Genomic DNA, 23,538 nt, shown 5'->3' with positions numbered 1-23,538 from the left:
GCTTATAATTATAAAACTTAATAAATGTTTATAACTATATAAAGAAATATAATTAAAAAACTAATTTAAACATGAAATTAAAAGTGCAAATAAATATAGCACACACGGAGAAATGTGTTAGTTTTGATACTTGTTAATTAGCACGACGCAACAAGTCATCTGCATACAATAAAAAAATAACGATTTAATGCTGTTTCTATGTCATTAATGAATAATAGAAACAGCAATGAACCCAAGTTGATAATTTAGCTCATAAATTTCGTAAAATTATTTTGTTAGAAATGTCGTTTGCACATGGGTACACACCCGGGACCAGATTTTTTCTCTTAGCGATATTATTTTTTCAATAGGAGTACACTTTTTGCGTTCATATGTGAGATATTTGGAGAATAAATACGCGCGCGGCAATAAAAGCTAAGTTCTAAATTTTAAAACATATTTATGTAATATTATTGTAGCCGTTGGGCCAATCGCAGCGGAGGAAGTGTGGCGCCGATATTCTTAACAAGTAGCAATTAACCATATGTTAGACCTAAATACAATACAAAAATATATATGAATAAATATTTACAATTGTATAAAGAAATAAGTGTAAATAAATATAGCAAACACATGTTTGATGAATGAGTGTATAAAAAAAATAATAATATAAAAATTGAAATTTGACGAATCAGGGTGGCCACCGCAACGAAGCGCTCCAGTTTTTCCACGTCTCTCGTCCTTTGGTGTGGCAACACTGAGCCGGCTCGTCGTTCCCGATCGCTTGATTCCCAGCTGACGTTAAAATGGCTTCCGCCGCTGTGTTCAAATTCCAAAATGACAAAGACGGTCTGAGGAAACTCGAGGAACACCTCAGGGACTTCAGCTTCGTTTCCGGGTAACGCGATCCTTCGCCACGCTTCATAACCTATACAACTCCTTCTATCTATATATAGAGAAAATAGTGTAGAAAATATCGAAAAAATCGATTTAAAACGCCAGCTATATATAATCTGTTTGCTCTACTTTCAGGTACCAACCTACCGAAGATGACTTCAAGGCTTTCAAAGAAGTCGGAGCTTCGAAGGGTCTCGGCGTTAATACGACTCGCTGGTTTAATAACATCTCTTCGTATAACGCCTGTCCAGCCATGTCCTGTCCCGCTAAACCGACGGCGACGGCGACGGCCTGCTCTATCAAACCTGCAGTGTGCCCCGTACCCGCAAAAGCGGCGGCTGCTGCAGCGCCGGCTGATGACGATGATCTAGATTTATTCGGCTCTGACGAAGAAGAGGTAAAATTATATAACTACGTTTCTATATCATATCAGTGGCGATTGATTATTTCAGAATCAGTAACTTACTATTTATTCTAATCGAATTTTTGTTAGAGCCTTTTATATGCCAAATGAAAATAGTGAAATAACCAAAAATAAATCATTTTGAAATCTGAAATGACATTATTGCTGTACAGAGAAAATAAATATTTTTCTATCCACACATTTTAAAAATAATTATCTAAGAAATACCAAAATCTACTTTAAATGTATGATTGTTAGAAAGACTTTTGTACGTATCGCTACAATAATATTTAAAAAAAAATCTTTTCATGCAGCTAAAGCAAATACAATTATGATGCACGTGTGCAACAGCTCTTCTCTCAATTTTTAGTGTATAAATTATAAGATGTTTTCACTTAGCAAGGCGGAATATACAATAATTTAACATAATGGAATGGAAAATGAAATGCGCGAATAATTTTAATATTGATTAATTTTATTTTAATTTAATTGTTCGATTAAATTGATCAAAATCTAAATATCGTGGGCCAGCTTTCGTCCTGCCACCGGGTTATATCATATATTAGAACCCATTGAGAAGCTTTACAGACCACCAATGTACTTTTTATAGCACTATAGCTCTAGAGACTAACAACTTCTGTTCAGGTTTACTTTGTTACTTCCTTAAAACATTACATTTGAAACATGTTCATACACGATATCAAATATAAAAATAATCATCTTGATATATCATTCATAATAATCATTAATAGCTTCAGTCACCTGAGATATGTTTTTGCCAATATCGTCTATTCTTCACGACAGTGTACCCAGACAAACTTATTTGATTGAATAAAGTAGCTTTATCTGAACTTATTTCTTCTGCTGTTTCGATCATGAATTGCTTGATTATTTCTTTGTTAGTGAATAGCTTTCCAGCTTTTGCTATTAAATGTGCCACTAGATAACTAACTCGAGTTGCCGCTTCTTGTCTAGAATTCAATTTCTTGAAAATCAATTGAGAGTAAAGCCAATTAAAGTTAAGCTATAAACAATTGATAAATAAAGATTTCATCATAAAATCTTCTACAGCCGATTTTATATTATTTATTTATCTAAAGAATATTTTTGCAAATATTTACACGATGTATTCGTTTTAATTTTCAGGACGCTCAAGCAGCAGCGATCAGGGAACAAAGATTAAAGGACTACGCTAGTAAAAAGTCAACGAAACCCGCCCTCATAGCAAAATCCTCGATCGTCTTGGATGTGAAGCCTTGGGACGACGAAACCGACATGGGCGAGATGGAGAAGACAGTCAGAACCATCGTAATGGACGGTCTCGTCTGGGGCGCGTCAAAGCTAGTGCCCGTAGGTTACGGAATCAAGAAATTGCAGATTATGTGCATTGTCGAAGACGACAAAGTGTCTGTGGACCTTCTCTCCGAAACCATTCAAGAGTTCGAAGATTTTGTACAATCGGTCGACATTGCGGCGTTCAACAAGATTTAAATCTTGTCTGTTTCATAAGTTCTCACTCTTAAAATATAAGTTTTACATAATTTTTATCGTTTTTATGCATCCGAAAACATCTTCCTCTCCCAAATTAAATATATAAGAACAATTTTGAGTTGATTTATTTTAATACCATGTTACAGAATGAAATACATACATCGAAACTTCTAATGTTATGACTAGTGACAATAAACATTAATTAATGTAGGGTTTCTACTTTTTACATGCCGAGATATACTTCTCAGTTTATACTGTTAATGACCATATATTTAATGAAATCTCCTTTATGTATGGACATAATTAACCTTAGCTAGTTGAAATATAAAAATTATATTTATCGAATTATTTAATTTTTAAATTGAGCAATGAATATATCTGATATGGCAACTTGAGGATGCAAGTAGAATATAAGATAGTATATTGCTAACGCTAATGACTTACAATAATTAATTAAATTTAAGTCTACTTAAAAATCTATCATAAAAATGCAGTTTATTGTAATTAAAAAATAGAGGTACAGCTGGAATCCGCATGTAATTCTATATGTAGATAGAGTTATCTCAATTTTGTGGCAAAAATCTTGTACAATGTATTGTGCTTATTATCACGCCAGCTTTGATGACTTTATAATCACTAATAGCTTCTGTGAACCGTAATAATAAATAAACACCGTTTACATCTATAACCGATCGTCAAACTAAATTAATTAAGAAAAAGTTACAGATCAGTGATGCAAATAAATATAAAATTTAAAAGTAGTATTTACCGATATAAAAGTTTCTCATTCAGCAAGGTCATATAATCATATTATATATTTTGCCTTTTTAAGAATTTAATGAAACTCATATTTTTACACTAATATTTTTTTGGCATCTTCACCGGTGACAAACATTTTTGGAATGTCGCTTCCGAAGTACATTTTATTATTTGCCGATACGTATTCGTACTTTTTCAACTCTAGATAATCTTTGGTCAAAAGCAATTTATTTGCCATAGCTTCTCTTTCGGCGTGATAATACAACGAATCGGCTTTAGTTTTCTCTTTAGCCATATGAATCGAGTCTTCGATATGTTCCATCTTCTTGAAAGACTCTTTCTCCATTATCTTCTGCTCGTATTGTATCTTCGCCACTTGCGCTTCTTTCTCTGCCATTATTATAGCCCTCAAGCGATCCGTCTCCGCTTCTTTATTAACCACCTACAATTAGTAAACGGATCGATAAAATATGAACAGACTGATTCGATATATTATTATGATTATACCTTTTGATGCTGCGCTGCAATGAGTAATTTAGTGTTTTCGGCTTCCATCAGCTCGTAGTTCTTTTTGATCAGTTCGGGGATCTTCGGCTTAGTAACTCTGACCGCCTGGATCATAAGACCCGGTGCCATTTCTGTCAAATCCATTTGCAACGCCTAAAATATTTATTCTTAAATGATAATAATTCAAACTAAAACACTATTCTTAATAAAAAATGTAAATAACCTTCTTCAGATTCTCGTCTATTTGATCAAATAAATTGATGTAAACTTCATGCAACGAGTGAACGCTGCAAAATTGATTCAATTCATGATGAACTTTGTTGAAAATCAAAGTTTTATCGTAATCGGCTGTGTAGTTACGTACTATATCCAGAACTAAAATAAAACAATAAATTATAAACAGAAATATAATTTTTTCGGTTTGCAAATCTTTTGAAGTTATTTCTAATTTTTTTTACCAAACTATAGATTTCAAATTAAATGGCTTTCTGTGATTATCGATAAATATGTACCTGATTTCGGATCTAACTTATTGACGACTTCTATTCTATCAAAGTAGATCATGACGCCACTGCTGGTTCCGCACGGAACGTTTGTGACTTCGTCTGTTTGAAGAGTGACTTGAATGGCTTTAAAGGTCGTCAAGTATGGAATCTTCATGTGGAAGCCGGGCTCGCTAGTGATCGGTAAAAGTGCTCCACCCTTAAAATAAAAAATATATTTGTTAACACTTAGCAGTCCACTGGCATTACATAAACGACAAATGAAAAATTTATCTTTCAAAGTAATTCAGTAATACTTATTGAAAAAAAAATTGTGGGAATCTTTGCTAATATATTGCAATGAAAAAAGTGCTTATGTGCTATGTAAATTAAATAATAATTTATGAAACATGACGCGGGTATAATAAGAGCTTGAAATAGTTGTGATAAAGAGCTATACTTTAACATTGCAATCTCTTGTTTCATTGATTTTGTCTTAGATCGCTCCTTGCACTGCATGTGATCGTGTATTATTATTTAAACAACTGCTAACTGCTTTTTGTTCAACGTACTATCTTCCAATATTTCTCCGATATCTTGAATATTCATATCATGAAATCCTTCTCCACTAATACCACGACAAATGTTAATTATACTTTTGTATTCATCTTCTATTTGTGGTACAATATTTTCTCCAGGGACTACTTCTGGCCACAGCTTTTTCCAGCAAGAATTTAAAGTTGATTGATGTATTTCTTTAATGGATGCAGAGACCATATCGATACAATTTCGAATAGAATATTTTTAAAGCTTGTGTAACAGTTAAATTCGCGATCCATATGCATATAAATCAAACATGTTAATTAATTTTTAATTGTTGTTTTTTCTGAAACCGTGTCATATAAAACGTGTAAAAAAATATGCCACAATTCATCAACCGTGTTATATCAAAATAGTGTTATATAAAACCGTATTATACGAGACTTTGGTGTACCTATAATTTTACAATAGTTCAGGGTTCATCAACAGATCTACTCACAATAACAAAAGTAATTATTTGCAATGACCCAAAGCTTCAAATGACAAATTTAATTTAATTCCTGAAAAATCCAATTTAGGCTAGATAATCACTTTTGCCTTTGAATGGTTCAAATGTAGTTATCTACCAACTAATAAACAAAGTCAATTTATAAATCATTATAGTCAGTGCCCAAAATATCTGATTTTACTAAACTTAAAATAAATGTTGACAACAAAGGTTATAATGAGGTAGTTAAATTTGACCCCAAAGGTTAAAGCTATTAATAGACAAAGAGGAAATATGCAAAAAATATTAAATGGCGACAATATTCATCCTCATATTTAATGGTTATACTGTCTCAAATGTAGATAGACCAGTTCATCATGCTGACAGTATTTAAGGTGACCAGATTATGAAAATAGCAAAGGACACTAAAAATAAAAATGCCATATTGTAAATTTTTGATCGAGGACAAAGGAAAAATTGTTGCGAGAGTTAAAAAAAGGTCATTTTGAAAAACTTCAATTTTATATTCAAGACCATCCTGTAAATTTTTGTTTTAAGACAAATTTCCGCAGAGAGCTATTTTTGTTCAAGGGTTCAAATGGTGCGAAATTTTTTTTTTCAAGTAAATTTTTTTGAGATCAAAGGAGAAATTTTTGTTCAAGGTCAAAACAATTGAGGAGGATAATCTTTACCATATGAGTACGTCTGGTCACCTTACCTTATTGTATTTAATTCCCAGGATCGAAGGGAACGTCTGAGGAAAAAATTATTATGAATCTTACCCTAAAGTACACTCCGACGTATCCTTCGTTCAGTTTGTGCAGAGAAAAGTTCATCGCGATGCCGAAGCATATGATAATGAAAGCAATCACAGATTGCTGTTCGAACATGATTATTTTGCTGAAATTTCTTCACGTATCAGTCAAAAAACGGAGAAATTCGTCCCTTATGTGCTGTGTAATGATTATTTAAGCGTGGTTGCAATTATTTTAAGCTATAACGCAACTGTAAGAACACGTACGTGCTGAAGAAGAAAAGCCGGCTAGCCTACTTTTGGTCGTAACGTCAAATATTTCGCGCATTAAGAAAGTGACGTTTGACAATCGATTAAAATCAATAAAATAAGAGAAACGTATTTTTCTATTATAGACGGCTATTTTTTTTTGTTATTATTCCTTTAAATAAACACAAATTATTTTAATGACATTTATATAAAAATAACCTTACCAACCTAAATGAAAAATAATATGAATTACCTTCCATATCCCATAAATTATTAATTTCAATTAAAACATCGAATTATTTGTATTTTACATGAATCTGAAGGAACAATTTCGTAAAACGTAGAGGGTGTATTGTTGTGATGTAATAATTCCATCCTATTTTGGTTAATTAAATTTGAATGTTAAAACAATCAACTTCTGGTTCCATTTTTAGGGACATTTTAACTTTTTCCAATCAGTCAGTGGTCGTTTTTTTTCAATATTTCGATTTCATTAAGATTCGATATATTTCATTAAATGATATCCATTATTCTAACCAAATTTAAGGGGGGGGGGTAATTTCTCCACCTTTCTTCTCCAATGACGTACCTGTTTAAAATCCATGGCAAAAGCAATTAAAACATGTCGTCGCCGTCGCAATGAAAACGCTCGGTTATCTACACTTTTTATAACAATATTACGACTTACAATAAGCAAGAATCGAATGAAGCATATCTAAACCGAATTTTGACCAATAGGAGAACGCAAAAACAATTATCCTTTCTTAGATGTCAAAAGCAAAAAATCGTGCCGTCGTCGTCGCAGTGGGAACGTTCCCACAGTAACGGCGCCGACACGATTTTATTGCTTTTAACGTGGATTTTTGATTTCTGAAAATTAATAATTATTTTTGCGCTCTCTTATTGACCAAAATTAAGTTTGAATATACTTTGCCCAATAGTCTCATATTAGAAGTCCATAGTAATATCGGCAAGGATAGCTATCATATTTTCAAAACATAGTGTAAAATCGAAGTGCAGTCAAACTATGGAGCAATATGCGAGATGCGACATTTCTGCTTATTTTCTTCTGATAGATAAGTTGGCTTAGTTTATATTTTCGATTTAACCTAATGAAAGTTCTAAAACTATAATTAGTTTTAGAACTTTCATTAAGTCAAGTTGGGATTGGTTAATTCATGAGGTTATGATTGGGTTTGAATTACTTATGGACGTTTCACAATTGTGAAATTGAGTTTTATAGACATTTTAGAGTAGCATATATATAATTTCACTAGCGCCTATTAGTTAAATTATATTTTCGTTATTTGAAATATATATCTACTGTTGAAAATTAATTTTGACTTCACTAGTAAAAATATTATTACTGAATAATACACATTTACTATAACATTTATACATCGCATGCAAGCGATCACCGGGGGTGCCTATTACTCTAATCGGGGTCACCATTTACTCCGAACGATGGTGCTATTTGATTCTATTTAACACAGTATCAATATCTTCTCGATTCCTCGAAAAAATTCGAAAATGGTTCTTAAAGAAAATTTTCCATTGGCCCTATTGGCATTTAAATTCCGACAAAAAACAACAAACTTTTCCAGCGAGAAAAGTCTGGGGTTTTCTTTTAATCGAATTACAGCTAACATTGCCCTTCGTAGGAAGAGCGTCTTATTGGTCTCGAAGGACCAGTGAAACACTTATTGCTGTTTGAATATTTTCTTTTTAAACGTTCCATAAAAAATATACTTAATAAAGGTACTGTTACGTAACGTACGGTGCAATGATGGTTTTAAACCAGCGGTGTAGTTTAGTCTTAAGCCTCCTATATTTTCGAATTTTTCTGAAACAACGAAAATAATATAATTTTTTTGGTTTGAATAAACGTCCCTACTACACCACAGTTTCAAACAATTTGTGCTGGGGATTCCTAGAGCCATAAGAATGAAAAAAGGTTTTGCGCGTTCCTCTTTATTGATAACGAACAACTGACGTCAGAGGTTTAGGGGGAGGGGTGTCAGCGAAATTGTTATTGTGAAACAAACAGAAGGCTGGGTCAATGACATAGAGGGGTGGAGGTGAGGGTGTAAAAAATTCACAAAAAGCCTGACGATTCGTCATCACCTCCTAATTTGAAGCTTTTCCTATATTCCACATGTCTGCATATACGCTCTTTTGTTTGTTACGGCTACAAAAACCAAAATTAATTCTGACGCTACAATAATGCGTTGTCTACGATGGACATGAAGCTAATTTTAATACTTCAATACAATAGATACAATATTTTCAAAGCTTATTTTCTATCTCATATATCTGTAGTCTAAAGATAAATAAACGACTTTCATAAAAATCTATTACGTTTTATTCTCAGCAAATAAATTATTTACATTTCATTGTTTTAAGGTCACACTCAATATTCTCATATTCATAGAAAAATATTTAATCAACACAAAGAAACGTCACAAAAAGAAAAAAGAGACAAGACATTCCAATTACTAATTTGAACTTAAATTTTTGAACATAAACATAAATCAACGAATCGGACGTTTGAACAAAAGATATTTACACCTTTAATTGGTACTTAATATTATATTGCAAGGAGTCAATCCAGTCATGCGCATTGGACACAAAAATAATGTTTCATATGTACATGCGTTTAAAGTTATTCATGTATATACAAAAAAAAAAATATGCTAGTTACAAGCCAATTACACTTCCATTAAAAACAAAATTTTAAACAACTATTAAAGTTACACCTTCAATTAGCTATGTGTATTATCTAAATCTAAATGTTTTATTCAATACTATACACAAATATAATTAATGAATTAACGGCGGTAACAATATTATTAATAACAAACAATAAATCAATTATTTGTTTATATATTATTTTTAAAATATAATGTTTGTGGTGTCTTTCACAAGAATCACAAAATATACATACATTAAAAGACACCATAAGTTTGATTTATTTTTAAAGTATAATTATATATAAAATGAGATCTGAAAAAACTATCCAAAACATAAAATTTCATATACATTATTTCCTAAGCATTTCGAGAAAAAACACATTTACGTCAATAAAATTTCGTATATATTACAGAATCCAATGATAAATTAAATAATATGAGTTCTCTTTTATAAGTTTTGTCAAATATGATTTAATAAAAATGTATAAATAATAAAATAATTTTCTTTTCATATGTAAAAAAAATGTTGACTATAAGTATCAGTCTTTCTCACAAGCAACTTGTATTTAAAATTCACTGCGATAATCACCGATCTATAGACAATAATCTTAAGCAGACAAAAGACAAAAATTGATTAGATACATATAATATATATATATATATATATATATGTGTGTGTATACATATACATATGCATATGTACGTACTTATGTATATATATACTAGTTGAATTTACAGTACACGAACATTTGGTCGAGAACATGTACCTGTATAAATTATATAATGTATATTTACAAAAATTTGTTCACCAATAATATTAATTTAAGTGTTTCACATGCATATATACATATAAAACAAAATATATTATAATAATTTGAGATAAATAAACTTCTATCAATCGAAAAGTTAGGACTAAGTGGATATTCCTCGGACATCGTCGGGAAGGGCAGAAGTCGGACAACTCTGAGAAGTGTTGATCATGTCTTGCAGACACCGAGCAAACTCTTCGAGGATGTAACGAGTGGCATTGGGGGCATCAGGTCCTTCGAACGACTCTGACTCACTGGCCTGAGCCACCAAACAATTGCAGACTGCTTCGATGACATCCGTTGTCATATAGTTCCAAGGTTTCCGACTGAAAAATCAATATCATTAACACAAATCCTTCTATATTCTCAATCATCAAATTAAGAGTAAATCAGATTAAAACTATTTTGTTTCATTGCAAGTACTTCTTTTTTTAAAGATATTCTTTGTAAGTACTCAAAAATTATCTGAATACCGCAATAATCTTGAAATTCGCAGCAGAAAATTACATAAAACAATCATAAAGAGCAGATTCTCAACCTTTTAAATTATTCTTCCACCTAATAAAGACTTAAGCATACCACTAAAAAATATACGATGATGGATAATATACATATTTAACTATATAATACTAGAATCTATTACTATTTGTCTCTCATATTTTCTATGGGTGTTTCGTTTCCCTGCGCTTCTAAATAACCCAATAGGTTAATTTAAATTTAAGCTACTTATTTTCAATATCGTTCAACGCGATCATCACATGCTCCTAAATTTGTTACCTGTGAGGTCAGTCGCCCTGAGGGGCATTACCACAGGACGGTATAAGTATTTTGTTTTCTAGGTAATTATTTATGTATTTGAAAATTTTATTTTATTTGTTCTAATTTAGCATGTTATCAATGATCACGTGAATTCTGTTTAGCTCGATGTTATTTTACATGTTGAAAGAGAATTATCATATAAATAAAAGAAAAAGATACACACCTTGTGTTTTTAATAGTTTCTTTTTTGCTGAACATCAAACCACTCTTACTATCTTCAGCAGTGATTTCCTTGAATTGGCTCAAATCGTTGTTCTTAGCCATCATCCGTCCGAGCACAACTTCGGTACGTACTTTTCTCATCGATCTCTTATCAGACGAGTCTTCAATGTTGCGGCAACCTACGCATTTGCAATTTGCCGAGCATGCAATTTTACCCTAAGAACAAAAACAATCAAATCAACTCCATTTCGATTAGCTTCATTCGTTAAAGACAATTGACAAACCTCATAGCATTCGCAGTAGTTTTTCAAACAGCCAGATCTCTTGCAATTACAACCTTTATTGTGGCGCCTGATCACTTCGAGCCCGTAATTCTTAGCTCTACCTATCTTCGGTCTGAAAGTGATTCATTCACGTAAATATGCATAGATCTGTAACGTAGAATATTTTAGACATGTTACCTGAAAGCATTGGGATTTCTTTCTAAGCACGTCTTTATGGCCTTCTGTCGGAACTCTTCGTTTGCCAGGTTGTTGTAGCAATTGTTACAGTTACAGTTGTTACAGAACTCTCCGTTGGCGAAGCAGTCGCAGTACAACTTGAGGCATTGTGATTTTGTACAATTGCACGGCTTTCGGGGACGCATGCCTAACTCGATAGCTAATGAAAAACATCAAGATTTACTTAGATGAGTTCATTTAATAATAAATATATTTCATTTAAGACTTACATTCCATATTTTTACTCTCCATCTCTTGCTGCTTCAGCTCAACATTTGCGGCAATGTTTAACGGCTTCGAACCAGACTAGAACAATACATCAGTCAGCAAAACTATGATTTAGATCACATTGATTGAAAAATAAAAAGCTCACATTTTGCCCTTTCATCTGTTGGAGATATGATGCAGGCACCATGACAATATGCTTCATATCCCTCTGACCGATTGAGCTGGTCGTAGGAAAATGAAGCTGCTGCTCACTGTCGATCGTCGAATCTTCGGCAGTATCGTCGTTATCGAGCATCTGATCAATTTGAACAATAAATAAGACTGCAAAGACTCATCGTCTCAAAACCAAATACCTCTTCTTCGATCAGCTCCGTTTTGCTTATCTGAACCTCCATGTTTTCCGCCACTTTATCACTTTTACTCATATCGTTCTTTTTCATAGAGTCCAACTGCGAGCTGGACATGTTCGTTATGGTCATGGACACGTTCGGCGTGGGCGTCTGGATGATGTTTTGGTTTTTGGACATGCCGAAAGGCACTGTTATCATTTTTGACTTTTGATTTGTTGTCGTAACTGTAATAGAAAAATAGAGTGTAAAATATGAAATTGTGTTAAATAAATATTAAAATAACTTCAAAGACCGATATTGGAAGTAGACGAAGGTATGATTGTCTTTCCATCAGCCGAAGTTAACTGCAAGATGTTTCCTGAAAACATGGTTATTTAAAAAATTGCACTTCTTATATTGTTGTTAATTATTATAAGCAAAAGAGGTAGAGTTGTTATCTATAACATAAATTACCTTGCATATCAAACATCACCGGTTTTCCTATAACTTTAGCGCCAGACGATTGACTGCTGGACGTCGAAGTCATCGGTGCAATTCGTACAGGTGAAGTCAAATTCTGCTGCGGAGGATTCGACGTGGCTACCAACCTCACTAATTGAACCTAAAATGTGTATTTTAATATAATAATTGCTTACTTGAGATTAATCAAGAATAATCGATAAAACCCACTCCTTTCCCCGGAACGTTGATCTGATGTATTTGATTGGGGTCGATCTTCTGGCCGGGCGATAAGCTAGCTAAGATCGTGTTGCCCGTTCCGCTAATGTTTTCCACTCTGAGCATCTGAGTTTGTTTAACCGCTGGAGCGGTCGATTTTATGGCTACGTTTTGTGGTAGCGACGTCATGATTATTTTTGTGGCGTTTATCTTCGGAGGAGCTGGCAATATCTTGGCGGGCGATTTTAGAGTGGTGATGGCCTGCCGGATTTGAGGGCGCACCGTCGGAGTGTTCGTCGGAGCTGCAGTTTGCTTGATTGGAGACATGGAGATCAACTAAAAAATTGTTAAATTTATTGACATGATTATACAGGACTCGAAATTTGACATTTGGTTCCAGAGCCGGGCCTTTTATATTGATGACTTTTTGTTTAAGGTTTAATATAGATTGAAATAGATCTTTAGAACAGTAAATCTGTTAGCAACCTAAGGGATTGACTTGAAAGATAAATACTTCTCTCATGGTCAACGGTCAAGTGTTTAACTCTTTATAGGGCATAAGCCTACGTGCATAGCGTTGTTATTAAATTACTTCATCAAGTTTCTGTTAATCCTTTGACTCATAGTAGAAATACATTTTTGCTGTCAACAATACATTTGGACGAGTGAGACATTTCACGTGTTTTTACGATAAGCAAATTCATATATTAAAATTATCCCACGCTCACAGACAAAAGAAAAACAAGAGTGGTACGGCAATATTTCTTTGCCATTTTTTTCATCACAAAATTGAATTTTGTCTGTGGACTTTAAAGTTTATATATGATTAAAATTAAATCTTTCTTAGATACAACTTTATAAAAATTACATTAGTTTATTACTGTGTAATATAAGTTATCAAACTGTTTATCAGTTATTCTACGAATACAATTTTCATTCCTGAATAATCACCTAACCGTTTTGAGGCTTACCATGTTAACGATTGTTTAAAAAAATTGATTAGATATTTTTGCTTTCTTTACTATTATTTTTTTACTTTTTGTAACATTGTTTAATATATGTTTAGTTTATGAGGGAGAACTATTTATCGCATATTGGAATATTATTATATTATATAATATTTTTGTTAATATATTTTATAATTTATATTATATATAAAAGTATTTAATCACGCCTTTAAGTTATATTATTAAAAACAAACTTCTCTAAAATTTGTCTTAATTTGTTTAAATGGCCAGTAGTCTATAAATCAATACCGGAAAGACTATTTGTTAAATTTAATTTCAAATATTTATTCAAATAATACATAAATTTAAGAAAATGTTTAATTTTTAAATTTAAGAAAAAAAGAATTTGCCCTATAAAGGGTTAAGAACACAATATAATTAAGAACAGAACTTAAATAATATACCTGATGTATCTTTCCTCCAGAGACCAAGCCCATCTGTTGAGCCTGCTGTAAGCTGAGAAACCGAGGAACAGTTTTTGAAGCGTTAGTCGCATTACTGTCTCCGCCTGATATTAAAGAACATATAAATAATAAATTGAATATGTATCTAAGCCCTTAAAAGCATTAATACGCACCTTGAACTATAGCGAATTTGGTAACACTCTGAGTGGTGTTTCCTTGTCTCAATTGTAAAATTTGTCCTCCTGCAGTATTGACCACTTGCGGCTGCATCGTCTGAGTGCCGCTTTTGGGCGTTATGAATCTAAACTTACCAGACGACGGTAGCACGACTAATTGTCTCGAATCTAGTGTTTATAAAGTCAATATAATATGTTATATATCATGCAATAGTTGATTTAAATAATCACCGATAACAGCGGAAGCCTTTGGTCTAATGTTAGTCAGAGATATCTTCTTGACTTGACTCATAGCCGGCTTGCTGACTATGTTTGTCGGTTTGGGCGCTATGGCGAATTGTTTGATAACGGGAGCATTTGCTATTCGAAACGTCTAAAACAAAAAATTAAATAATTTAAATATAATGTTACATATGTAAATACATATACAGTAGACCCCTCAGTAACATATTAAATTGGGGATGTGCTATTTGGATGCCCTATACTGCAATTTAAATAAATAAATTGCGGACGTGCTATTTGGGTGCGTGTAGTTGGGGAACTAGAAAATACAATACTTATGTACAAATCAGGAGCGTGTGGTGAGATATCCTCTCTTTGGCTCGCTCGCACAAAATAACGGACATCCATATAGCACGTCCCCAATTTACCGTGTTATGGTGTGTCTACTGTACATATGTGATGTTACCTGTAGATTTGTTGATGATATTCCATGTTGCAGAGAAGCCACCGAAGCCGCTATGTTTTCTAGCAAGTCCGTGGAAGGACTGTCTGGTAACATTGAGATAAGGCTTTCTTCGCATTTTACTTTAGCAACATCGTCATTTTCAATGTGAAGCTTCATATTTTTATAATCCTGATCAACCAATATTAAAATGTAAGGTAAATAAATCAATGACAACAGTGTCATAAGATAATAATTAACAAAAATAGAGGGGCAATTTATATGTAAGATGACGAAAACAATCGTTTTCAAAAGTTAATTGTGGATAATGACTAATTATACACATTGAGTTTAAGGATCTAGATTATAATTAAACCAACTATATAGTTGTAAATTGTGTTCTTATATTTGAGGTAAAAAAATATAGTACACTTGTGAGCGAGTAATTTTACGTATTTTTCCAAAATTATATTTATTGTTATTTATTTATTAATATTTTATATTGCATTTATAGTAAATTATAGAAAAATTCAGTGATCCTCGACGTTTTATTGCTCTGATTTACTTTACTACTTTTTTGTATTAGTTTGTTTTAATAATTTATATTAACACTTTACTATTATTAAATTTCATTAATATTTTTTGTTGTTCATTTATTTCGTAGCCTTTAATTTGTTGGTATTATTTTTATAAAAATCATTTACATTAAATCAAATTTTTTATTTACTTCCTCAGTTATATTATATATGTAAATATAGTATCTGGGGTCCTTCAAAAAAGTGAAAAATCGACCACCGTACGTGTACGGCGATATCGCTCTAAGGGTTAATCTATATATTTTGTGTAGCCTTGTAATCAATTTTGGACACTAATCTTCAGTTATTATGTTATTAATAGTAGCATATGATGATTTATGTTGAGTATAAAATTTTTGAATTCATTTCAGACGGACTCATGCGTAAAGTAAAATATTGTAATTGTAAAGAATTTTTTCGTGGCAAACCGGTAAATGTTCGGAGAATACTTCTTCTTCGTTTCCAATTATAGACATTTCAGCAACGTCCACGTCATCCTGGATGCACTCCACGCCTTCTACGATAATGAAATGATACATTGCACGAAAGAAGAAATGTATAAATTCGATGTTTTTAAACTCACCCATTAGGTCATCGTCCGTCTCCATCATTTTGGATTGGAGCTGACTGGGGCGCTTCGAAAGCAGCGCGGGGGCACTCGCAAAGGTGGGCGACGCATGCGCTCGCCGCTCACAAGCCCTAATTTCCGCTCGCCGCCGATCGCTCTCATACAAATTTGAAATTGGCCGCCATTTTAAACCTGCTGTCAAAACGAGGGCGGCGGGAAGCGAGCGACGGAACTCGACTCTTCGCACCTAATGCGAGATCGATCAATGAAAAACGCAAAGAGGGTCCGGAAAATCAGACGGGGGCTCAGGCGGGGCTCCTTGGCCGAGTCTGCAGCCCGCGCTTTTCGATCATTTCTAAGTGGGCGCAGTTTGAATGTCGCAGCTCCTGGGACGACTCTCTGCCGCTAATCGGGCTCCGCTGGGGTCGGCGAAGGGGCGACAGGGCGCAGGAGCGGCTTCGTTGCGTTCAACAGCGCGAGCTTTATCAATATCTATGTACAAATTTCAAGTTCGTCGCCTTTGCGCTCTTCCTCTTCTTCGTTTTGGTCGCCACCGATGCGACTATCTATGGTCAATTGTCTATTGACTTGTCTATGTTTTACATAAATCAAAATAAACAAATTGCCTTTTATTTCTTTATTACTTGTAATATAACAAAATTTTAGATTTGACAATATTTAATTACATTGTTTGTATTTAAGCAAATCGAATAGATATTCAAATTTGAGATATTCCTTTTCAATACACTTGAACGACAATTTGTAGCACTTCGAAAAATCTCAAAAAGCTTTTATTTATGTTTTGCAAAAATAATATCGTTTTAATTTTAAAAATATATGTATTTTATTAAAACACATATTTATAAAGATAAAATTGAAACAAATTACAAGTAACCTTATATGTTACATTATCTCCCTTGCCAATATCATAGCTTGTATTATTCGTGGCAAAGCAACACATGCTTTTTGCCACATTCTGCAATTTCTAGAATAATATATGTACCACATATAAAGGAAGCATTATCATATTTTAAACCTTATTTTTAATATTCAAAAAAATATTTTGTTGAGTTAAAATAAGGAGAATTACCAGGCCAAGATAGCAGAGTCCATCTTTGTTTTTGCACAGCTGTGTGTAAAAATAAATGGACAGTTTTCGAATAAAAAATATATAAATAATATATATAATAAAAATACAATATTATTAAAAATGGAATAAAAAATTATCACAAGGGAAAATTATATTATAAAAATGTAAACATTAATAATATACTGATTCTTTGTATTATTTTTGCTATATTATATTTTTTTTAAAATCATCTTTTATTTTAAAAAGATATTTCACTGCATATACTTTTTTAGCACATGGGCTCTAAAATTAGGAGTAGAATTATATAAAAATTAGAATTGCGCCAACTAAAATATACCATAATGCAATCATACATATCTAGCGTGTTTGTGTAAAATAGACAAAATAAAAACAACCTAGCAAATACTATTTTAATTGATAGTGTAGAGCTATTTATATATGTATTTACTTAGGTTTTATTATGGTCAAAACTTAGCGGCATTCTGGTAACACTGGCGTGACGGACGATTTCTCTTGGTGAAAAATACTACTGCAACGGTTCAAACTATGTCTAATTTCCACCCGTCACCTTCCGTCGCCAAAATATATAAAGAATAATATAAATTTAAAATATGACCGTCCTGATTAAGCTGATCTTTGTTCAGGGACACACTAGGGGGCTGGCCGCTCAAGTGCAAACATTATAGCATCCCCCTCCCTTCACTCCGCAACAAAGTTTTTAATGTTGAAATTTGAGATTTTTAATAAAAATTAGTAGTTGTTGATATTTACTCAGATATAAGTAAATTACATGGTACATACATGTACCAGATGTTATATATTTTGTATGAATAAGAAAAGCTTAAATCATGCAGTTTTTACAACAAATTTTACAAAAAATATATTAAAAGCTTTTTATCACATTATCACAGTAATGCCTATACTTAACTTCTCAAAGTTTTATAATTGTAAAAAATTTTCTCAAAAATAATAAAAAGGCTTTATTTTCAAACATGAATTTTCAAGTGTGAATTATTTTTAAGAATCTACCTTGAAAGTGTATTGAAGTATTATATAACTTTTAATTCTAGAGAGTGGTGTTATACAATTTCAAAATATACAACTCGTACCCTAAAAAATTTATGTCTTTCTCATCTTACGTATTTGACAAACGTCGTTAAGCTTTCTTCATTAAAATGTTAGTTGCTGTACGACCAGAATATTTTATGTGGTGATGTTAAATCTATGCCCGCTAAGAGATTCAATAGTTCGTATAATACCCTTCTACATATTTGGAGATTTAGACAAATATTAAAATAATAATATAAACCACAAACTATAGTTTCTCAAAAATAAAAACGAATTTATTATTTTACCAAATATTATCAAATGCGGCGTGTGCCTCGCATACACCGCACGTATGGTAGGCGCAGCACTGTCTGTGTTGTATCAAAACCTCAAAAATCTCAAAATAAGGTGTTTTATAAAAAAATAATCTGTGAAGAAGTATTTGGGAATTCTCGGAAGCGCCCTTGAATTTTGTTTCCTGGGAATATGAAAAGTCCGAGTATTCAAAAACCTTAGTAGTCACAAACAGTTTTAAGAGAGTATACCTTTGTGAAAAAATATATTCAAAACATTTGTAAACCTTTAGCCGTTATTAATCAGACATATTTGCTTAATTAAGTAAAAGTATTTTTATTCATCTATATATTTTATCATTCTATCTGCATATATTTTTATTTTCGCATAACGCGGTACAACAACACATTTAAATATATTTAGAGCAGGCCTGTCCAATTCAATCACTTACCACAGTAAACTTTTTGCATCTGAAGTCATTCCCATCGTGAGGATATTCATCGCCCTGGGCAAAAAAGATCACCTTGGAAATGTTTTGTTTAAGGATGCTAGTGGGAGCGTAATAAAAGGTCACACCTCAGAACAAAATTGTCCCAGGTTACCTTTTTTGCGGCCCACAAATTAAATCTTATAATTTTAGGCCATACCTGTGACTGAATTTAACAGGCCTAAATTAAAGTTTAAGACAAAATTAATGCTATAAATTAACACGTATCAAAATTATTACGAATACATGGCGTTGATCTTACAACGGCATTAAACACTTTATAAATAGTCAAAATAAGTATAAAAAATGTTTTTCAGCAAAATTTGAAGAAATAAATTATTAAAAAAAACGCGCTGCGCCAACAAATACACTTATAAATTTATTTAAGAAAACTAACTAATAAACAATGTTTTTAACCAGTCATTTTCATCATGAAAAAATGATAGTATATTTTAAAGTACATCCTAAATTTTGCGATTTACGCCAATATATATTTTGTTTAAATACATTTATAGAATTATGTTTTATATTGCTTTTTTTAAAGACTGTAAATTTTATTTTTTTTATTTATACTGTAAATTAGTTTTTTTACTTTAGAGGTCCCAGCTAGCCCTAATTTGGCCCAGGATGCACAGTCGGAGCCTACTTAATTGTTAGAAAAAGGGATTTCAATTCGTAATAGATTGGAGAACACTGCATTAGAACAAATTTTATGAGAGTTGTATATTTACTGCAAATAACTACAGGGTGATACAATTCGAGTTACCCTAATATATCTTTAAATTTGTGTATTTTTTTAAGTCCGGAAACTCGAGTTGGATCATCATTTATTTAGTTGTTTGAATAAATATCGGTGAATTTCGGGTTTAGTTAAATTTTAATTTATTTATAATATTATTAATAAAAAAGGTAAAATTATAAGATTATTATTTCAAACGATTATGCAAATCTGAAGCGTTTCTTAATTTTCCTTTTTCTCATGCTCGATGAATCGTCATATTTGAACCAAATATTAGTAATGTGACGTCTGAATGTCTACCGTAAATTTGACATTAGGATGGCGTTTATCAAAACCGGTCTGTCTAATCCAATTTATGATCTCAATTAATATTTTTTTTTCTTGACAGCTAATATCACTTTTCCATTTACATTTCTCTCGCCTATATTACCGATTTTTGTTACTTGATAATTAGACATTTCCTTTAATATTAAACTTCATCTTTCCAGAAGTTGACATGGAAAACGTCGAAGGTACATTTGCTTCTGTTGATATAATACAATGTAAAGTCGAGGTAATTAATCAAAATATGTTACATTTGTTAATGCCTGTTATCTTAAATAGAGTTTTTTGTTAGGTCTCAGATGTAAAATGCGAGTACGATAGCAGCGAAGATACACACCTTAACAACGTAGACGACATGTTCGAAATAGGTTTGATATATTCAATAAAAGAGCATCATGTTGAGTTACAATATGTTTCAATTATTACATGATTAATATATGATTTCAGAAATGCACGATGTTAAAGACGTACTTAAGTCGAATTTTATCGGCGTAGACCAAATTGACAACGAAACCATTGTAATAGTCGAATAAATTTTAATTGCTAAGTATTTCAATATTTGCAACTTATTTTACAGATACAATTTTAATTTTAGAAACCAGAGAGAGAGAAATGTATCAGGGTTCAAGCTGATTCTTACAAAAATGAATGTGTTGAATGTGGGAAAACATTTACAATAAAAAATAATCTTATGCAACATATGAAAACACATAGCGATGTTCGTGATTTTGAATGTAAAACATGCGGAAAAATGTTTGATTATAAAAGCACATTTATACGACATATGCAAACTCATAGTGATGTTCGTGACTTTGAATGTAAAATATGTGGAAAAGCATTCACAACTCAAAACTCTCTTACCAAACATGTGCGAACTCATAGTGATGTTCGTGACTTTAAATGTGAAAAATGTGAAAAAACATTTACAATCAAAAATAATCTTTCTAAACATATGCAAACTCATACTGATGTTCGTAATTTAAAATGTGAAATATGTGGAAAAGCATTTAAATCTAAATTCACTCTTTCACAGCATATACGAACTCATAGCGATGTTCGTGAATTTGAATGTGAATCTTGCGGAAAAACATTCGTAACTAAAAACAGTCTTTCAAAACATATGCTAATTCATAGCAATATTCGCGACTTTGAATGTGAAATATGTGGAAAAGCATTCACATTAAAATCTGTTTTTTTACTGCATATGCAAACTCATAGTGATATTCGTGAATTTGAATGTGATAAATGTGAAAAGGCATTCAAAACTAAACACATTCTTTTACAACATATGCTAACTCATACTGACGTTCGTGACTTTAAATGTGAAAAATGCGGAAAATCATTTACAACTAAATACAATCTGGCAAAACATATGAAAATTGATAGCGGTGTTCGCGACTTTGAATGTGAAAAATGTGGAAAAGCATTTAAATATAAAAACATACTTTCACGACACATTCAAACGCATAGCGATGCACGTGATTTTGCATGTGAAAAATGTGGAAAAGCCTTCAAATTTAAATTTATTCTTTTACAACATATGCGAAGTCATAGAGATGTTCGTGACTTTGATTGTGAAAAATGTGGAAAAAAATTTATTAATAAAGCCATTCTTTCACGACATATTCAAACTCATAATGAAGTTCGTGCCTTTGTATGTGAAATATGCGGAAAAGCATACAAAATTAAATACGATCTTTCACGACATGTGCGAACTCATAGTGATGCATTTTAAACTACAAGCCTACTTTAATACCATATGAAATCTAGTGCTTTTGGATGTGGTAAATACATTCAAATATATATCACTTGCAAATATATCAGAAATTAGGTACCCTAACGACAGACGCACCAGTAGTATCTGAAAATTTTGTAATTGAAACTGAGATGAAACATAAAAATAAAAAGAGCAGAAAATTTATGAAACCATTTGGAAAAAAAATCAGTTATTTAATTTTTCTTTGACGATGGTTTCAGGGCTCGATTTCTGTATAAGGTTTGCTGATGCAGAGTAAATAGCTACCTTCAAAAACTGGTAGTTATCTGAGGTTATGTACGCAGGGCCCTAGGTTAACTAAGTTTATTTACTTTAGCCCTAGGTATAATATTTGATAATAAACAAACTTAAAAAACAAATTAATTTTATTATTAAAATTCTTTGAATACCTGGATTCGTAATTCAAAACTATATACACTCGTTAAAAGTCAAATTGAATATAATTCGCCTATCTGATCATCATATTATAACATGTATCAATTACTAGAAGCCATACAAAATAATTATTATTATAAACATAACTTTAATACATTAGATATAATAATTATATATATTGTTAAAATAAATATAAACACTGGTGTTCTTAAGATATTTCGACACGTGATCATCACATGGTCTTAAATTTCTACCATATGACTGCTCGGTCGCCATGGAGGATGATGCTGGTGTGGGCGAGAACACGACTATTGGTTTAATTAAATTACTCCCTTCGAAGAGAAGTCGGCTAAAACTCATGAACTTGGGTTTATTCTCTCTATTTTTCTTTAAAAATAATATATAACTTTTACGCGTCAATTTTTATTTTTGAAAAAAAAGTGTATAACTTTCACACGGATTTGCTTGTCGTGTGAGAGAGCTACTAGATCAAGGTGCCTCACGCTCTGACACACGCATCAGACGATGTTTCAATCGTGCGTCAGCATTTTTTGCCTGTCGTTGGAAGAGCTACGTTGAAGCGCAGAATATTCCTGCGCTTCTCAATTATTTTTCGACCTAACAAGTATATTTAATATTTTTATTACGTTAAATAATTTTAATATAAACTAACTTTAAATAATAATTATAGCGATGGTCGAAGGATATAATGATTCAGTTGAATAAGATCTTGAATTTGAAGGTGTAGAATTTCTCTTGAAAAAATTGCAAATATGGAGCTTCATGGAAATGTGGTGAATTTAGTCAATTTTCATGATGTCGCATTGTATTGATATAGAAAAACTATATTAATTAATCAAAAAAATATTTGTCAGAATTGCTGGGGGCACTGAGGTGAGGGCCTCCCTCACCTGCGCATAAATCCGCCACTGGAGCTTGGGAAAAATGATGTAATTAGATTATATTATTGAGCGATTTTTTTTGTTAATATTTGCTGGTTAGACTGGCGTCAGTTATATGGAATGGAAATGCATATGAACATATTTTATAATTATTAAATTTGACAGTCCTAACCTCAGGTTAAATTTAAGTTTGGACAGCACGAGACACGCAGTGAGAAGTAACAACTGGTGGTTTTTGAGCATGTCGCCGTGTTAACAAGTTTATTTATATTCGTTCACTTTTAAAATGTTCTCTGTTGCTTTTTTTTATTTTTTTAACCGTCTAACGAACCAGTCTAATTAACTC

The 23,538-nt window shown here is 32.1% G+C and overlaps 4 protein-coding genes across 7 annotated transcripts; 2 read left to right on the top strand and 2 right to left on the bottom strand.

The window, feature by feature from the left end:
* The first annotated feature begins 721 nt into the window (after nt 1–721).
* On the top strand, nt 722–2,820 carry eEF1beta (elongation factor 1-beta). The gene is made up of 3 exons (XM_088195649.1): nt 722–877; nt 1,012–1,273; nt 2,426–2,820. The coding sequence occupies exons 1-3, from the start codon at nt 786–788 to the stop codon at nt 2,768–2,770; spliced, it is 699 nt and encodes a 232-aa protein (XP_088051775.1). The 5' UTR covers nt 722–785; the 3' UTR covers nt 2,771–2,820.
* Nucleotides 2,821–2,877: 57 nt separating this feature from the next.
* On the bottom strand, nt 2,878–6,636 carry LOC148238593 (erlin-1-like). 2 transcript variants are annotated; one of them, XM_088195604.1, is made up of 6 exons: nt 6,567–6,620; nt 6,328–6,498; nt 4,549–4,738; nt 4,260–4,411; nt 4,037–4,189; nt 2,878–3,971 (listed from the first exon to the last, which is right to left on the bottom strand). In XM_088195604.1, the coding sequence occupies exons 2-6, from the start codon at nt 6,433–6,435 to the stop codon at nt 3,624–3,626; spliced, it is 951 nt and encodes a 316-aa protein (XP_088051730.1). In that variant the 5' UTR covers nt 6,436–6,498; nt 6,567–6,620; the 3' UTR covers nt 2,878–3,623. The 2 variants fall into 2 exon arrangements, with proteins under 2 accessions (XP_088051730.1, XP_088051721.1); XM_088195595.1 differs by having other exon boundaries at nt 6,328–6,636.
* Nucleotides 6,637–8,887: 2,251 nt separating this feature from the next.
* Nucleotides 8,888–16,702, bottom strand: LOC148238592 (protein lin-54 homolog). Of its 2 annotated transcripts, none has more exons than XM_088194992.1 (16): nt 16,173–16,702; nt 16,018–16,106; nt 15,039–15,206; nt 14,582–14,723; nt 14,348–14,518; nt 14,175–14,278; nt 12,776–13,099; nt 12,560–12,707; nt 12,399–12,464; nt 12,110–12,330; nt 11,902–12,051; nt 11,759–11,834; nt 11,490–11,688; nt 11,313–11,424; nt 11,030–11,244; nt 8,888–10,373 (listed from the first exon to the last, which is right to left on the bottom strand). In XM_088194992.1, exons 1-16 carry the CDS (start codon nt 16,198–16,200, stop codon nt 10,151–10,153), a joined length of 2,436 nt encoding a protein of 811 aa, XP_088051118.1. In that variant the 5' UTR covers nt 16,201–16,702; the 3' UTR covers nt 8,888–10,150. The 2 variants fall into 2 exon arrangements, with proteins under 2 accessions (XP_088051118.1, XP_088051126.1); XM_088195000.1 differs by having other exon boundaries at nt 16,018–16,103.
* Nucleotides 16,703–20,082: 3,380 nt separating this feature from the next.
* Nucleotides 20,083–22,274, top strand: LOC148238591 (uncharacterized). 2 transcript variants are annotated; one of them, XM_088195471.1, is made up of 5 exons: nt 20,083–20,151; nt 20,303–20,367; nt 20,431–20,506; nt 20,586–20,656; nt 20,734–22,274. In XM_088195471.1, exons 1-5 carry the CDS (start codon nt 20,133–20,135, stop codon nt 21,871–21,873), a joined length of 1,371 nt encoding a protein of 456 aa, XP_088051597.1. In that variant the 5' UTR covers nt 20,083–20,132; the 3' UTR covers nt 21,874–22,274. The 2 variants fall into 2 exon arrangements, with proteins under 2 accessions (XP_088051597.1, XP_088051606.1); XM_088195480.1 differs by having other exon boundaries at nt 20,418–20,506.
* Nucleotides 22,275–23,538: the final 1,264 nt, after the last annotated feature.

This window comes from Plectrocnemia conspersa, unplaced genomic scaffold (genome assembly GCF_051122295.1).
Source record: "Plectrocnemia conspersa isolate PC_06_02 unplaced genomic scaffold, ASM5112229v1 ptg000001l, whole genome shotgun sequence".
NCBI classification, from domain to species: Eukaryota; Metazoa; Arthropoda; class Insecta; order Trichoptera; family Polycentropodidae; genus Plectrocnemia; species Plectrocnemia conspersa.
The sequence above is the reverse complement of the archived record's forward strand: the minus strand, read 5'-3'. Positions and strand labels throughout refer to the sequence as shown.

Bases quoted from the DNA above. Each gene is read 5' to 3' on its own strand.
- LOC148238593 (XM_088195595.1), bottom strand. From the start codon at position 6,435: ATGTTCGAACAGCAATCTGTGATTGCTTTCATTATCATATGCTTCGGC. The intron at 4,739-6,327 runs GTAAGATTCATA...TTTTATTTTAAG, and splicing joins ACGTCGGAGTGTACTTTAGG to GGTGGAGCACTTTTACCGAT. The intron at 4,190-4,259 runs GTTATTTACATT...TAAATATTTTAG, and splicing joins TAGACGAGAATCTGAAGAAG to GCGTTGCAAATGGATTTGAC.
- LOC148238591 (XM_088195471.1), top strand. The intron at 20,368-20,430 runs GTAATTAATCAA...GTTTTTTGTTAG, and splicing joins TAATACAATGTAAAGTCGAG to GTCTCAGATGTAAAATGCGA. The intron at 20,657-20,733 runs GTAATAGTCGAA...TTTTAATTTTAG, and splicing joins AAATTGACAACGAAACCATT to AAACCAGAGAGAGAGAAATG.
- LOC148238592 (XM_088194992.1), bottom strand. From the start codon at position 16,200: ATGATGGAGACGGACGATGACCTAATGG. The intron at 12,708-12,775 runs GTGGGTTTTATC...TACACATTTTAG, and splicing joins TCAACGTTCCGGGGAAAGGA to GTTCAATTAGTGAGGTTGGT. The intron at 12,052-12,109 runs GTATTTGGTTTT...CAAATTGATCAG, and splicing joins CGGAGCTGATCGAAGAAGAG to ATGCTCGATAACGACGATAC.
- eEF1beta (XM_088195649.1), top strand. From the start codon at position 786: ATGGCTTCCGCCGCTGTGTTCAAATTCCAAAATGACAAAGACGGTCTG. The intron at 878-1,011 runs GTAACGCGATCC...CTCTACTTTCAG, and splicing joins GACTTCAGCTTCGTTTCCGG to GTACCAACCTACCGAAGATG. The intron at 1,274-2,425 runs GTAAAATTATAT...TTTAATTTTCAG, and splicing joins TCGGCTCTGACGAAGAAGAG to GACGCTCAAGCAGCAGCGAT.